Source organism: Sorex araneus, chromosome X (assembly GCF_027595985.1).
Source record: "Sorex araneus isolate mSorAra2 chromosome X, mSorAra2.pri, whole genome shotgun sequence".
Taxonomy (NCBI): Eukaryota; Metazoa; Chordata; class Mammalia; order Eulipotyphla; family Soricidae; genus Sorex; species Sorex araneus.
The window spans coordinates 162,594,800-162,606,812 of NC_073313.1; the positions used below are offsets into that span (position 1 = coordinate 162,594,800).

General features: G+C 56.5%; 1 protein-coding gene across 2 annotated transcripts; it reads left to right on the top strand.

The window, feature by feature from the left end:
- The first annotated feature begins 2,732 nt into the window (after window positions 1-2,732).
- Window positions 2,733-12,013, top strand: CREG1 (cellular repressor of E1A stimulated genes 1). Of its 2 annotated transcripts, XM_004613832.2 has the most exons (4): window positions 2,733-3,128; window positions 7,593-7,712; window positions 9,362-9,546; window positions 11,186-12,013. In XM_004613832.2, exons 1-4 carry the CDS (start codon window positions 2,793-2,795, stop codon window positions 11,187-11,189), a joined length of 645 nt encoding a protein of 214 aa, XP_004613889.2. In that variant the 5' UTR covers window positions 2,733-2,792; the 3' UTR covers window positions 11,190-12,013. The 2 variants fall into 2 exon arrangements, with proteins under 2 accessions (XP_004613889.2, XP_054977530.1); XM_055121555.1 differs by lacking the exon at window positions 11,186-12,013 and having other exon boundaries at window positions 9,362-9,550.

The window sequence follows — 12,013 nt, forward strand, 5'->3', positions numbered from 1 at the left end:
GGCGTCTCCATCTGAAGAACAAAGCAAAGAGAGAGAGAGAGAGAGAGAGAGAGAGAGAGAGAGAGAGAGAGAGAGAGAGAGAGAGAGAGAGAGAGAGAGAGAGAGAGAGAGAGAGAGAGAGAGAGAGAAGAAACGGATAATTAAAAAAGAAATCGGAGGATCGGAGGGCCGGAGCGATAGCACATCGGGTAGGGCGTTTGCCTTGCACTCCGCCAACCCGGGTTCGATCCCCGGCATCCCATATGGTCCCCTGAGCACCGCCAGGGGTAATTCCTGAGTGCAGAGCCAGGAGTAACCCCTGTGCAGCGCCGAGTGTGACCCAAAAAGCAAAAAAAAAAAAAAAAAAAAAAAAAAAATCGGGAGCCGGAGCGATAGCACTGCGGGGAGGGCGTTTGCCTTGCACGCGGCCGACTTGGGTTCAATTCCCAGCATCCCATATGGTTCCCGGAGCACCGCCAGGAGTAATTCCTAAGTGCGAAGCCAGGAGGAACCCCTGTGCATCGCTGGGTATGATCCCCCCCCAAAAAAAAAGAGAAAAGGAGGAAACCCCATAGTCACACCTGATGGGAACTTAAAAGCGGGGGTCATGGCAGCCTCTGACCACCAGAGGGCACTGGACACGCCAGAGTCTGGGTCTAAGGACCGCTCCCGCCCAGGCGCGGGAACCCGGGCGGGGAGGCGGGGCTGGATTCCAGGCGGCGGAGGCCCGCTCTGGCAAGCAAACCTATTACCACACCTGGCTCACGTGAGCAGGTGGCGTGACTTTACCCCATGGATCAACTCATGGGGATTTCCAAATGTAGCGACAGCTGGGTACAGCGATGAAAATGGGCCCCCCAAAAAAACTTCCAAGGAGTTGGAATATATTTGTTTACCAAGACCATGAGACAGCAGCCCTGAAACCAATGGGAGACCTTATTTATTTATTTTTGGTGTGAGGGCGGTGCTCAGGTCTTCCTCCTGGTTCTGTGCTCAGGGAGCACTCCTGGCAGGCTTGGGGGACTCTATGGGGGTGCTGGGGATCTAACCTAGGTCAGCGCCCTCCCCACTGTAGTATCCCTCCAGCCCCGGAAGGGACCTTTAGTTGTTGTTGAATCACCGTGAGATAGTTACAAAACTTTCATGTTTGAGTTTCAGTCATACAGTGATGGAACACCCATCCCTCTGCCAGTGCACATTCCCCACCACCAATGTCGCTAGTTGTCATCCTCCCTTCCCAACCCTCCCCCTGCCTCTATGACAGACAATTTCCCCCATACTCTCTAATTTGGGGCATTATGGTTTGCAATACAGATACTGAGAGGCCATCAGGTTTGGTCCTTTATCCACTTTCAGCACACATCTCCCATCCTGAACCATCGTTGACTTAGTGATCCCTTCTCTATTCCAGCTGCCTTCTCCCCCAGCTCATGAAACCAACCATGGAGCAATCTTCCTGGCCCTTGTCTCTACTGTCCTTGGGTGTCAGTCTCATATTATGTTATTTTATATTCCACAAATGAGTACAGTCATTCTATGTCTACCTGGAGGGGACATTTTCCCAGAAGAGGCAAACAGCTATGCTATTTAAGGACCAGAGAGCTAGTCCAACCGGGAAGGCGCTTGCCTTGTATGTAGCCCACTTGGATTCCATCTCCTGAACACATATGTTCCCACAAATCCTATTAGGACTGATTCCTGAGAGCAGAGCCGGGACGAAGCCCCGAGCACTGCCAGGTGTAGTAAAAACAAAGTAAATTAAAAATATTTTTATAAGGACGGGGCGGTGGGTGTGTACACGTGTGTGTGGAAGCGTCAGCTGGGACAAGCAAATGGAAGGCACAATCTCCCAGTCTGGTTGCCCACCCTTTCCCGCCCACCCACCACTGTGAGGGAATATCGTCCTGGTCCTTCTGATAGAAAATAGCAATCCCTGGGCTGGAGTGATAGCATAGCGGGTAGGGCGTTTGCCTTGCACGCGGCCGACCCGGGTTCAAATCCCAGCATCCCATATGGTCCCCTGAGCACTGCCAAGAGTAATTCCTAAGTGCAGAGCCAGGAGTAACCCCTATGCATCGCCAGGTGTGACCCAAAAACCAAAAGAAGAAAAAAAGAAAATTTCTGACAGCCCCCTCGGGCCAGGCGCTTATAAAATCCAGATTTTAGGAGGCTTCTGTCCCTTTGCACGGGATCCCCTGATGCCTTTTTGTTTACTTATTTTGCATAGGAAAGAAACAAGAGGGAATCCAAACGCCTCGTGCATTCCCAGAAACCAGCTATCTCTGCATCTGGAAAAACCCCTGGAGGTGGGTGTGCTCAGGGGTTGAAGTTCGAGGACTTTAAGTCGCTTTCCTTCTCAAGGCCTCTCTCTGCTCATCTGGTAAACAGAACAGACGTGCTATCTAGGACAAATTCCCGCCCTGTGCTGCACTGCGGGGTCGGAGCTGGCGGACAGTGGATAAACAAACCCGGGCCCAGCTGGTTTGTTTGTTTCCTTGAGCCCAAGGAACCCGCCCCCTCAAATTCCTGCCTCCAATTGGCCCTTCTCGGAGGGTGGGCGGATTCCCAGCGGCTCCACCAATCCTAGCTTGCCCTCGAAAAGGGCGAGGCCTTCTTAGTAGGCGGACCCCGAGCACCCTTGACCAATCATTGGAAGAGTCGGGGCCTGTCCGTTTGAGGTAAGGCGGGGCCTGAGCGCGCGGAACCAATCAGGACTCTCCGCGGGGAGGCGGGCCCACGTGGTGGGCGTGGCCCCGGGGAGCGGGGTGTTCCCGCGGAGTGGCCGGGCGCGGACACTGTCCCCGGGCTCCGCCATGGCCAGCTCGCCGCTCGCGGGTGCCCTGCTGGCGTGGGCGCTCTTGGCGCTGCTGGGGACGCCGGCGCGGGCGCGCGGCGGCCGCGGCCACGGGGACTGGGACGCCGAGGCCCGGCTGCCGCCGCTGCCGCCCCGCGAGGACGCGGCGCGCGTGGCCCGCTTCGTGACGCACGTCTGCGACTGGGGCGCGCTGGCCACCACGTCCACGGAGCCGGCGGTGCGCGGCCGGCCCTTCGCCGACGTGCTGTCGCTGAGTGACGGGCCCCCGGGAGCGGGCCGCGGGGTGCCCTACTTCTACCTGAGCCCCATGCAGCAGCTCGTGGGCAACCTGCAGGTGAGCACTGTGCGGGGAGCCTAGGGGAGCCGCACCCCGGGCCCAGCTGGCGAGGAGGCGCCGGCTCAGCGGGCGGACCACCCCTGAAGTTGCCAGTTAGGCCCATTTGGGGAAGGGGCCACACTCCGTTCGCCTTCCAAGTAGTGGGGAGGGCGTTTGGGACCCCCAGCTGGAGGCGTGTCCCTCAATAGCGCCTGCACCCCTGCACCCCTGCTGCTAACACTGGTCGGACCCTCACACAACTGGGGTGATATATATGTTTTTTTCCCTGTTTGGGTCCCACCCAGCAACGCTCAGGGCTGACTCCTGGCTCTGCACTCAGGAATCACTCCTGGCGGTGCTCAGGGGACCCTAGGGGATGCCGAGGATCGGACCCGGGTCGGCCGCGTGCCAGGCAGATGCTGTCCCCGCTGTCCTATCGCTCTGGCCCCCAAGGAGAGTCTTATTCAGGAACTGGGGTCCGTTGTGGCCGCCCCTCCAAAGGTCCCAGTTTCCAAGGCCCCCGTCGGGACGTCAGTCAAACTTTTAAACTGAGCTCGTGGCTGGTCCTGGGGTCCGGGATTGCTGGTTGTTTTTTTTTTTTTTTGCTTTTTGGGTCACACCTGGCAATGCACAGGTGTTACTCCTGGCTCTGCACTCAGGAATCACCCCTGGCGGTGCTCAGGGGAGCCTATGGGATGCTGGGAATCGAACCGGGGTCAGCTGCGTGCAAGGCAAATGCCCTCCCCGCTGTGCTCTTGCTCCAGTCCCTAAAACCCATGTTCTTGTTTGTTGTTATCTGTGGGTCTTCTGCTTTCGATGTGATTGACGACCCCTACATATACATAGACATGCCCCCCCACCCCAGGTGCCCCAAACCTCTGCCCCTCTTAACACCCCTCCTGGCCCCCCCCCCCCACATCTGCATCTTCAACCCCCTTGATATGTCTCCTTTCTGTTTCATGTGACTTTGGTTTGTTTGTGGCCACACCTGGTGACGCTCAGGGGTTACTCCCGCCTCTGCACTCAGCAATCACTCTGGGTGGTGCCTGGGGAACCCCATGGGGTGCCAGGATCGAACCCAGGTTGGCTGGGAGCAAGGGAAGCGCCTTTCCTGCTGTGCTATCAGCCAGGTCCTCTGTCAGAAGACTTAAGACACACCATAGGGGCTGGAGCGATAGCACAGCGGGGAGGGCGTTTGCCTTGCACGTGGCCGACCTGGGTTCGATTCCCAGCATCCCATAGGGTCCCCCGAGCACCGCCAGGAGTGATTCCTGAGTGCAGAGCCAGGAGGAACCCCTGTGCATCGCAGGGTGTGACCCAAAAATAAAAAAAAAAAGACACCAGAAATTCAGAAACTCAGAAGGGAGAACCCTAGTTGGACCCGCCCCCACCTTTCTCTGCTGAGTCACATTGACGGATGTGATTTCAAGGCTGTTCTGCTGGTCAGAAAACTGCTTCCCCACCAGTCATGAGGGGCTCAAAAATGCTGAGTCAGAAAAGCCCCCAGGGTCAGGGGTTGGAGTTGGCTGCCGGAAGCCGGTTTGGAAATCGGGCTAAGGGAGCCCTTTTGCTGGTCTGGCTTTGTCACGTCCTGGGTGCTTCCCTCGGTCACCCACGGGATGGGGCCCGGCTCTGCAGTCCTCTACTTCTCTAGTGCCCGGGTCACGTGGGAGCTCTGTCACCCGGAGATAACCTGGTGGCATGATTCAGCGGTTTCTTGCCTAAACTGCCTAGCTGGCTTGTGGAACAATCCTGATACATTGTGTTTGTTTTTTTGGGGGGGCTATACTCAGCAGTGCTTAGGGATCACTCCTGGTGGGGCTTGAGGGGGGGTTCATGTAGGATGATGGGGCCAAACTTGGGTCGGCCGCGTGCAGGGCAAGCCTCCACCTGCTGTGCATCTCTCCAGCCCCAGTTCTGATTTTTTCGTTTATCATCATTTATTTATTTATTTTGCCACACCCGGTGATGCACAGGGGTTACTCCTGGCTTTGCACTCAGGAACCACTCCTGGCGGTGTTCTGGGGACCCTATGGGATGCTGGGAATCGAACCCAGGTCGGTTGCATGCAAGGCAAACGCCCTTCCCACTTTACTATTGCTCCAGCCTCTGTTTTTTTTTTTTTTTTGCTTTTTGGGTCACACCCGGCGATGCTCAGGGGTTACTCCTGGCTTTGCACTCAAGAATTACTCCTGGCGGTGCTCGGGGGACCCTATGGGATGCCGGGGATCGAACCCGGGTCGGCCGCGTGCAAGGCAAACGCCCTACCCGCTGTGCTATCGCTCCGGCCCCTGTTTTTTTTTTTTTTCTTTTTGGGTCACACCCAGCGATGCTCAGGGGTTACTCCTGGCTTTGCACTCAGGAATCACTCCTGGTGGTGCTCGGGGGACCCTATGGGATGCTGGAAATTGAACCCGGGTCGGCTGCATGCAAGGCCAACGCCCTCCCCACTGTGCTATTGCTCCAGCCTCTGTTTTTTTTTTTTTTTAAATTAATTGAATCCCCCTGAGATACAAAGCTGTTCATGGTTGGGTCTCACTTCTCCAGTCCCACTTCTGAGACTCTTGTTTCAGTTTTGGAGTCACACCTGGCGTAGCTCTGGGCTGACTCCTGGCTCTGCACTCAGGGATCACGCCTGGCAGTGCTCGGGGTGCCGGGGATCGAATTCCAGTTGGCCACGTACAAAGAAGCACCCTCCCTGCTGTGCATTTTTCCAGCCCCAGTTCTGATTTTTTTTTTTTTCTTTTTGCATCACAACCGGTGATGCACAGGGGTCACTCCTGGCTCTGCACTCAGGAATTACTCCTGTCGGTATTCAGGGGACCCTATGGGATGCTGGGAATAGAACCCGGGTCAGCCGCGTGCAAAGCAAACGCCCTTCCCACTGTACTATCGCTCCAGCCTCTGTTTTTTTTTTTTTTTTTTTTTTTTAATTATTTGAATCACCCCGAGATACAAAGCTGTTCATGGTTGGGTTTTAGTTATATACTGTTCTAACACCCGACCCTCCACCAGTGTACATTTCCCACCACCAATGTTCCTACTTTCCTTCCCATCACCCCCCTACCCTGTCTCTATAGCAGATACTTTCCTTCTCTCTGACTCTCTGTCTCTCTGTGTCTGTCTGTCTGTCTGTCTGTCTGTCTGTCTGTCTCTCTCTCTCTCTCTCTCTCTCTCCTTTTAGGCATTATGCATTATGGTTTGCAATCTGGGGACTGAGAGGTTATCATGTTTGTTCCTCTCCCTCCTTTCCGCATGCAGTTCTTACCCTAAATGATCATATCCAACTCTCTTAGTCACAGGGGTCTCTTCTCTAGCCCGGCCGTGCGATTTTTATTGCACTTAATTCCTCTTAGACTAGAAGCCTTGGATGTTTCTCCGAAGGCAGATGGCCTTGAGTGTAGCAGATACTATTGTTACAGTTCCTCTCCCTATGATGGAGCAGTGCACCGTAGCACTGCAGTGTAGCACTGCACTGTAGCACTGTCGTCCCGTTGTTCATCAATTTGCTCGAGCGGCACCAGTAACGTCTCCATGGTGAGACTTGTTGTGACTGTTTTTGGCATATCAAATATGCCACAGGCAGTTTGCCAGGCTCTGCCGTGTGGGCGGGATACTCGATAGCACAGCGGGTAGGGCGTTTGTCTTGCACGCGGCTGATCTAGTTTCAATTCCTCCATCCCTCTCGGAGAGCCTGGCAAGCTACCGAGAGTATCCCGCTTGCACGGCAGATGAAGAGTTTAAGGGGCTAAAAAAGGGGGACCAGAGACAGTACAGTGGGCAAGGTTCCATCCCTGGCACCAAGTTTGGTCCCCAGAGTACCACTGAGTGTGGCCCCAAAACCAAAAAAAAGAAAAAAATAAAACTGGCAGAACAAATTCTATTAAATTTGGGGCTGGAGTGATAGCACAGCGGGTAGGGCGTTTGCCTTGCACGAGGCCGACCCGGGTTCAAATCTCAGCATCCCATATGGTCCCCTGAGCACCGCCAGGGGTGATTCCTGAGTGCATGAGCCAGGAGTGACCCCTGTGTATTACTGGGTGTGACCCAAAAAGCAAAAAAAAAAAAAAGATAAAAAAAACCAAATTTTATTTAGTTAGTTTATTTTTATTTTATTTTATTATTATTTTTTTTGCTTCTTGGGTCCCACCCAGCAGTGCTCAGGGGTTCCTCCTGGCTCTGCACTCAGGAATCACTCCTGGCGGGGACCCTATGGGTTGCTGGGAATCAAACCCAGGTCGGCCGCATGCAAAGCCAATGCCCTCCCCTCTGTGCTATGGCTCCGACCCGGTTCATTTTGAATTTGACCCCCTCCCCCAGCCCTGTCTTTTGGGAAAGGACCCCAGACTCTTAAGTTCTCAAAACGCCTGTGGATCTGGTGGAACGAACGAACGAATGATCGAGCTCCGGGGTGTGTGGTCTGAGGACCGGGTCCCCCGTTGCAGGCAGATTTCACAGCACGCGTCTGTTTGCTCTCCACAGGTGGACTCCAACGCGACGCTCACCCTGTCCCTGGCCCAGACCAACTTCTGCAGGAAGAACGGGTTTGACGCCCAGAGCCCGCTGTGTGCGCACACGATCCTCTCGGGCACCGTGACCAAGGTAGCTGAGGCGTGTCGGGGAAGTGAGGGCGCCCTGCGAGGGGGGAAAGGTTGGTCGGCCAGGGCAGTGGAAAAGGCCCTGGCTGGGCCTTTTCCTTTTTCCCTTTTTGGGTCACACCCAGCAGTGCTCAGGGGTTCCTCCTGACTCACTCCTGGCGGTGCTCAGGGGGCCCTGTGGGATGCCGGGATTGAACCAGCTTGGCCATGGTCAAGGCAAACGCCCTAGTGCTGGCTCTGCACGGCCAACCTTGGCTTGGTACCTGGCATCACAGAGGGTCTCCCCGATCCCTCCAGGAGTAACATCTCGATCCCCCGGGAAGCCCCCAGTCTGGTCACCCGCCTAATCCACGGTCAATTCAATTAATATCCATCACACTGATTTTGTAGGCCACGTCCCCCTAAATCACTGTATCACTGTCATCCCGTTGCTCATCGATTTGCTCAAGCGGGTACCAGTAACGTCTCTCATTGAGAGACCTATTGTGACTGTGTTTGGCATATCCAATATGCCACGGGGAGCTTGCCAGGCTCTGCCATGCGGGCGGGATCCTCTCGGTAGCTTGCCGGGCTCTCCGAGAGGGGCGGAGGAATCAAATACCAGTCGGCTGCATGAAAGGCGAAAACCCAACCGCTGTGCTATTGCTCCAGCCACGTCCCTAAATATGAGAGGGAATTTCTGTGTGGTAGTGAGGTAGGGAAGAAGGTGTCCTGGGCTTACTGTGTGAGGTCTGTGATCTTACTGCGTGAAGATTCTGATGTCCAGCTCTGAATCTCTGGGGAAGGACCATCCACTCTGGAAGTGTCAGGCCAGGTATTTGTAGAGTATCTTTTTTTTCTTTTTGTGCTTTTTGGGTCACACCTGGTGATGCACAGGGGTTCCTCCTTCTCTGCACTCAGGAATTACCCCTGGCGGTGCTCACAGGACCTTATGGGATGCTGGGAATTGAACCCGGGTTGGCCGCGTGCAAGGCAAATGCCCTCCCCGCTGTGCTATTGCTCCAGCCCCAGGATTTGTAGAGTATCTTAAAAGCTCCCATCCCAAAGACAAAGAGGAAGGGGGAAACTGAGAAAAGGAAGACGTGGGAAAACCAGTGTGATGGATGTTCAATTGACCGTGGCTTTGATTCGTGAGGTACAGATGGATTGAATCTGGTGTTGGGCGCCTAAAGTAGATATGCCGCTTTGTGGGTGCTGTATCTCAGTACTAGTAGTAACAGTAGCAATAATAGTAATAGTAACAGTAGCAATAGCAGTTAATTGTAACTATAGTAACTATGGTAATAGTAGCAACAGTAGCAGCAATAGGAGCAGTAATGGTAGCAACAGTAGTAATAGTAACAGCCACCACAATAGTAGTAACTGTAACAACAAATGTAGCAATAGTAGTTGCTGCTACTATTAGTAATAGCAGTAATAATAGCAACAACAGTAGTAACAGTGCAGTACTGTTTGACTTTTTGGGTCATACCCGGCGATGCTCAGGGCTGACTCCTGCCTCTGCACTCAGGAATCACTCCTGGCGGTGCTCGGGGGGACCCTATGGGATGCCAGGGATTGAACCCGATTCGGCTGCGTGCAAGGCCAACACCCTCCCCGTTGCTCTGGCCCCAAGAGAGAGAGAATCTTAAGGTACTGCCGCCCGTCCTGCAGGTGAACGAGACGGAGCTGGACTGGGCGAAGCAGGCGCTGTTCATCCGGCACCCCGAGATGGAGTCCTGGCCGGCCAGCCACAACTGGTTCTTCGCCAAGCTGGACATCACCAACATCTGGGTAGTGGACTACTTTGGGGGCCCGAAGACAGTGACGCCCGCGGAGTACTACAATGTCACCTTCCAGTGAGTGCTCGCCTCCCCCCGGGCGGGGCGTGAGCCATCCACATACCTGGGACCCCCGAGATATTATCTCACTTCCCAGGCAGGGGGCGGGACGCTTGGGGGTCCCTCCCGGTGAACTCCCGGGCCAGACAGGGCTTGTGCCTGGGATGGGGGGATGCGGACACCCCAATAGTGCAGGGCTCCACCTGGACCACCCCTGGAGGTGTTAGAGGCCTCCAGGATTGCACCCGCGGGTGCTGGGGATGGAACCCTGCTGGGAGCTTGCCAGGCGTGCGACCCCCGGCTGCGGACGTGACGACCCCTGCTTGCTTCTGAAGCCCGCGGTGCCTTCTGGGCCTCTCTCTCGGGGCCCCGAGCTGCTGCTTGCATGGTGCTGCAGAGTATCTGGGGGGGGGGTGTCTCTGGGCCACACCCAGTGGTGCTGTGCGCTCAGGGTTCACTTCTGGCGATGCTTGGGGGCTTCCTGGGCTGGGCATGCGCCGGGTCAGCCGCCTGCCTGTCCTGTGTGCTGTGCTCCGGCCGGGGGCTTCTCCCTTAGGTGACGCGGCTTCCGCGTGATGCACAGGGGCCGGCTCTATGGTTAGCTGCAGGGTGGGCGCGTACCCAGGCATGGGGGGCCCAGGCCTGGCCAGCCAGACCTGGGCCTCTGCGTGCCGGGTGAAGGCAGCTGCTCTGGCCATGGACGGGATGGCCTGGGTGCAAGTCGCGGGCCTGCGCTGGTGGCTGGAAATTGCCGCTTGCAGAGGGCTTTGCGCCCGCGGTGCTGGGTCGGGGTGACACATTTCATCCCTCGGAGGTGACGGGGACGGTTTCCCAGAGCCCCCAGCTGCCCTGTGGGCAGTGTCCCTGGCTCAGGATCTGGGGTCGTCCCCTCCCCCTGTCACACCTGCTCTGTCTGCCGCTGGGCCGGTGGTTATTTCAGGTAGCACCAGGGGGGGGTCTGTGTGTGCATCCCGGGAGCCAGCCTGCATTCTGCAGCCCCCTGAGAAGCTGATGCCCTGCCGGCCAGCGGACAGTTCAGGGGACTGTCGGTCCTGGGGTCGACGGGGCCCACCATGGTGTCTGCTCAGGGTGGGGGGTCCTTTGAGGAAGTGTCCCTGCAGGCTGGAGGGCTGACAGGGCGGGGGCCCTCCTGTGTCCCCCATCTGCTGAGACCCCCGAGAACACACTGGCCTTTCAGATGGACAGTTTATTTATTTATTTATTTGTTTATTTTTTGCTTTTTGGGTCACACCCGGCGATGCACAGGGGTTCCTCCTGGCTCTGCACTCAGGGATCACTCCTGGAGGTGCTCGGGGGACCCTATGGGATGCTGGGAATCGAACCCGGGTCGGCCGTGTGCAAGGCAAACGCCCTCCCTGCTGTGCTATTGCTCCAGCCCCAGATGGACAGTTTAAAGACGACCTGCCCCGTCCACTCTGAGTCTCGGCCCTGTCTTTCCCCTGGCAAGGACGGGGCGATGAGAGGTCCCGGGGTCCCCCCCCCCCCAGCCCTTCCTCACAGGAAAACGAAGAGGTCGGGCTGCGCATGGGCGCAGGGGTGGGAGCGGCAGTCCCAGACTCTGCGTGAGAGATGAGGGTCTCGGGGGTCGTGCAGCTCAGCCTCAGCCCCCGTCACAAACACTCTCGCTCCCCCGCAGGTGAGCCCAGGACGCCCGACGGCGGGAGTGGTTGTGGCGGCATTTCTCTGGAAGCTTCTCGGGGCCTTAGCACCCACCTGCCCGCTCGCTCTCGGAGTCGACTCGGATCTTTCCTTTCTATGGAGTTTCTAGGGTTTTCTCTTTTCTTCCGACGTCCCTCCCCTTGGGCATCCCCAGTCTGAAGAAGCCGCTTCCTTGCATTCGGGTCAAAGGTCCCGCGTGCCCCGGGATCCGTAGGGTTCCCACGTCAATCCCCCACCACCCTCCACTGCTGCTGCCGCTGCGGGCAGAGGGGCTCCTGTGGCACCCGGAACCCTGAAAAATCCCGCCGAGACAGCGGCAACACGTCCCCAGGGACCGAGCTGGACAGAGTCACCAGTGACCGCTGCCCTGGGCATCAGCTTGTCTCATTGGCCTGCAGAGGCTCATCTCTCCACCAGGGGGCGCCACTGTACCTTCAGAACAGATTAAAAAAATTTTTTTTTTTTTTTAACTGTGCAAACCTAAAGTGATCCTGACCCCAAACAGTGCACACTCACAAAACTTCCTGCATCTGGTTTCCCCGCCCGAGTGGATGCGGGCTAATTCATGTCCTCTCTCAGCGCCCTTTGCCCTCTGCGTGCCCGTGGCCCCTGGCGGGGTGGATGGAGGAAGATGGAGTGTCTCATGTGGGGGGGGGCTCCATCTCCGGGGGTCTTTCATGAGGCTTGAATCTGGACGTGGGTGGGCCTGCGGGGCAGCAGGGACCCCCAGCCCCCTCCTTTATTTTGCATAAGGCCTCTCCCTGAGAGAGATTCGCTCCCTGGATATTAAAGTCATCTTCTCGCA

Excerpts from the sequence above, each read along its gene's own strand:
- CREG1 (XM_004613832.2), top strand. The coding sequence starts at position 2,793 with ATGGCCAGCTCGCCGCTCGCGGGTGCCCTGCTGGCGTGGGCGCTCTTG. Across the intron at positions 3,129-7,592 it reads AGCTCGTGGGCAACCTGCAG|GTGGACTCCAACGCGACGCT; the intron begins GTGAGCACTGTG and ends TGCTCTCCACAG. Across the intron at positions 7,713-9,361 it reads TCTCGGGCACCGTGACCAAG|GTGAACGAGACGGAGCTGGA; the intron begins GTAGCTGAGGCG and ends CCCGTCCTGCAG.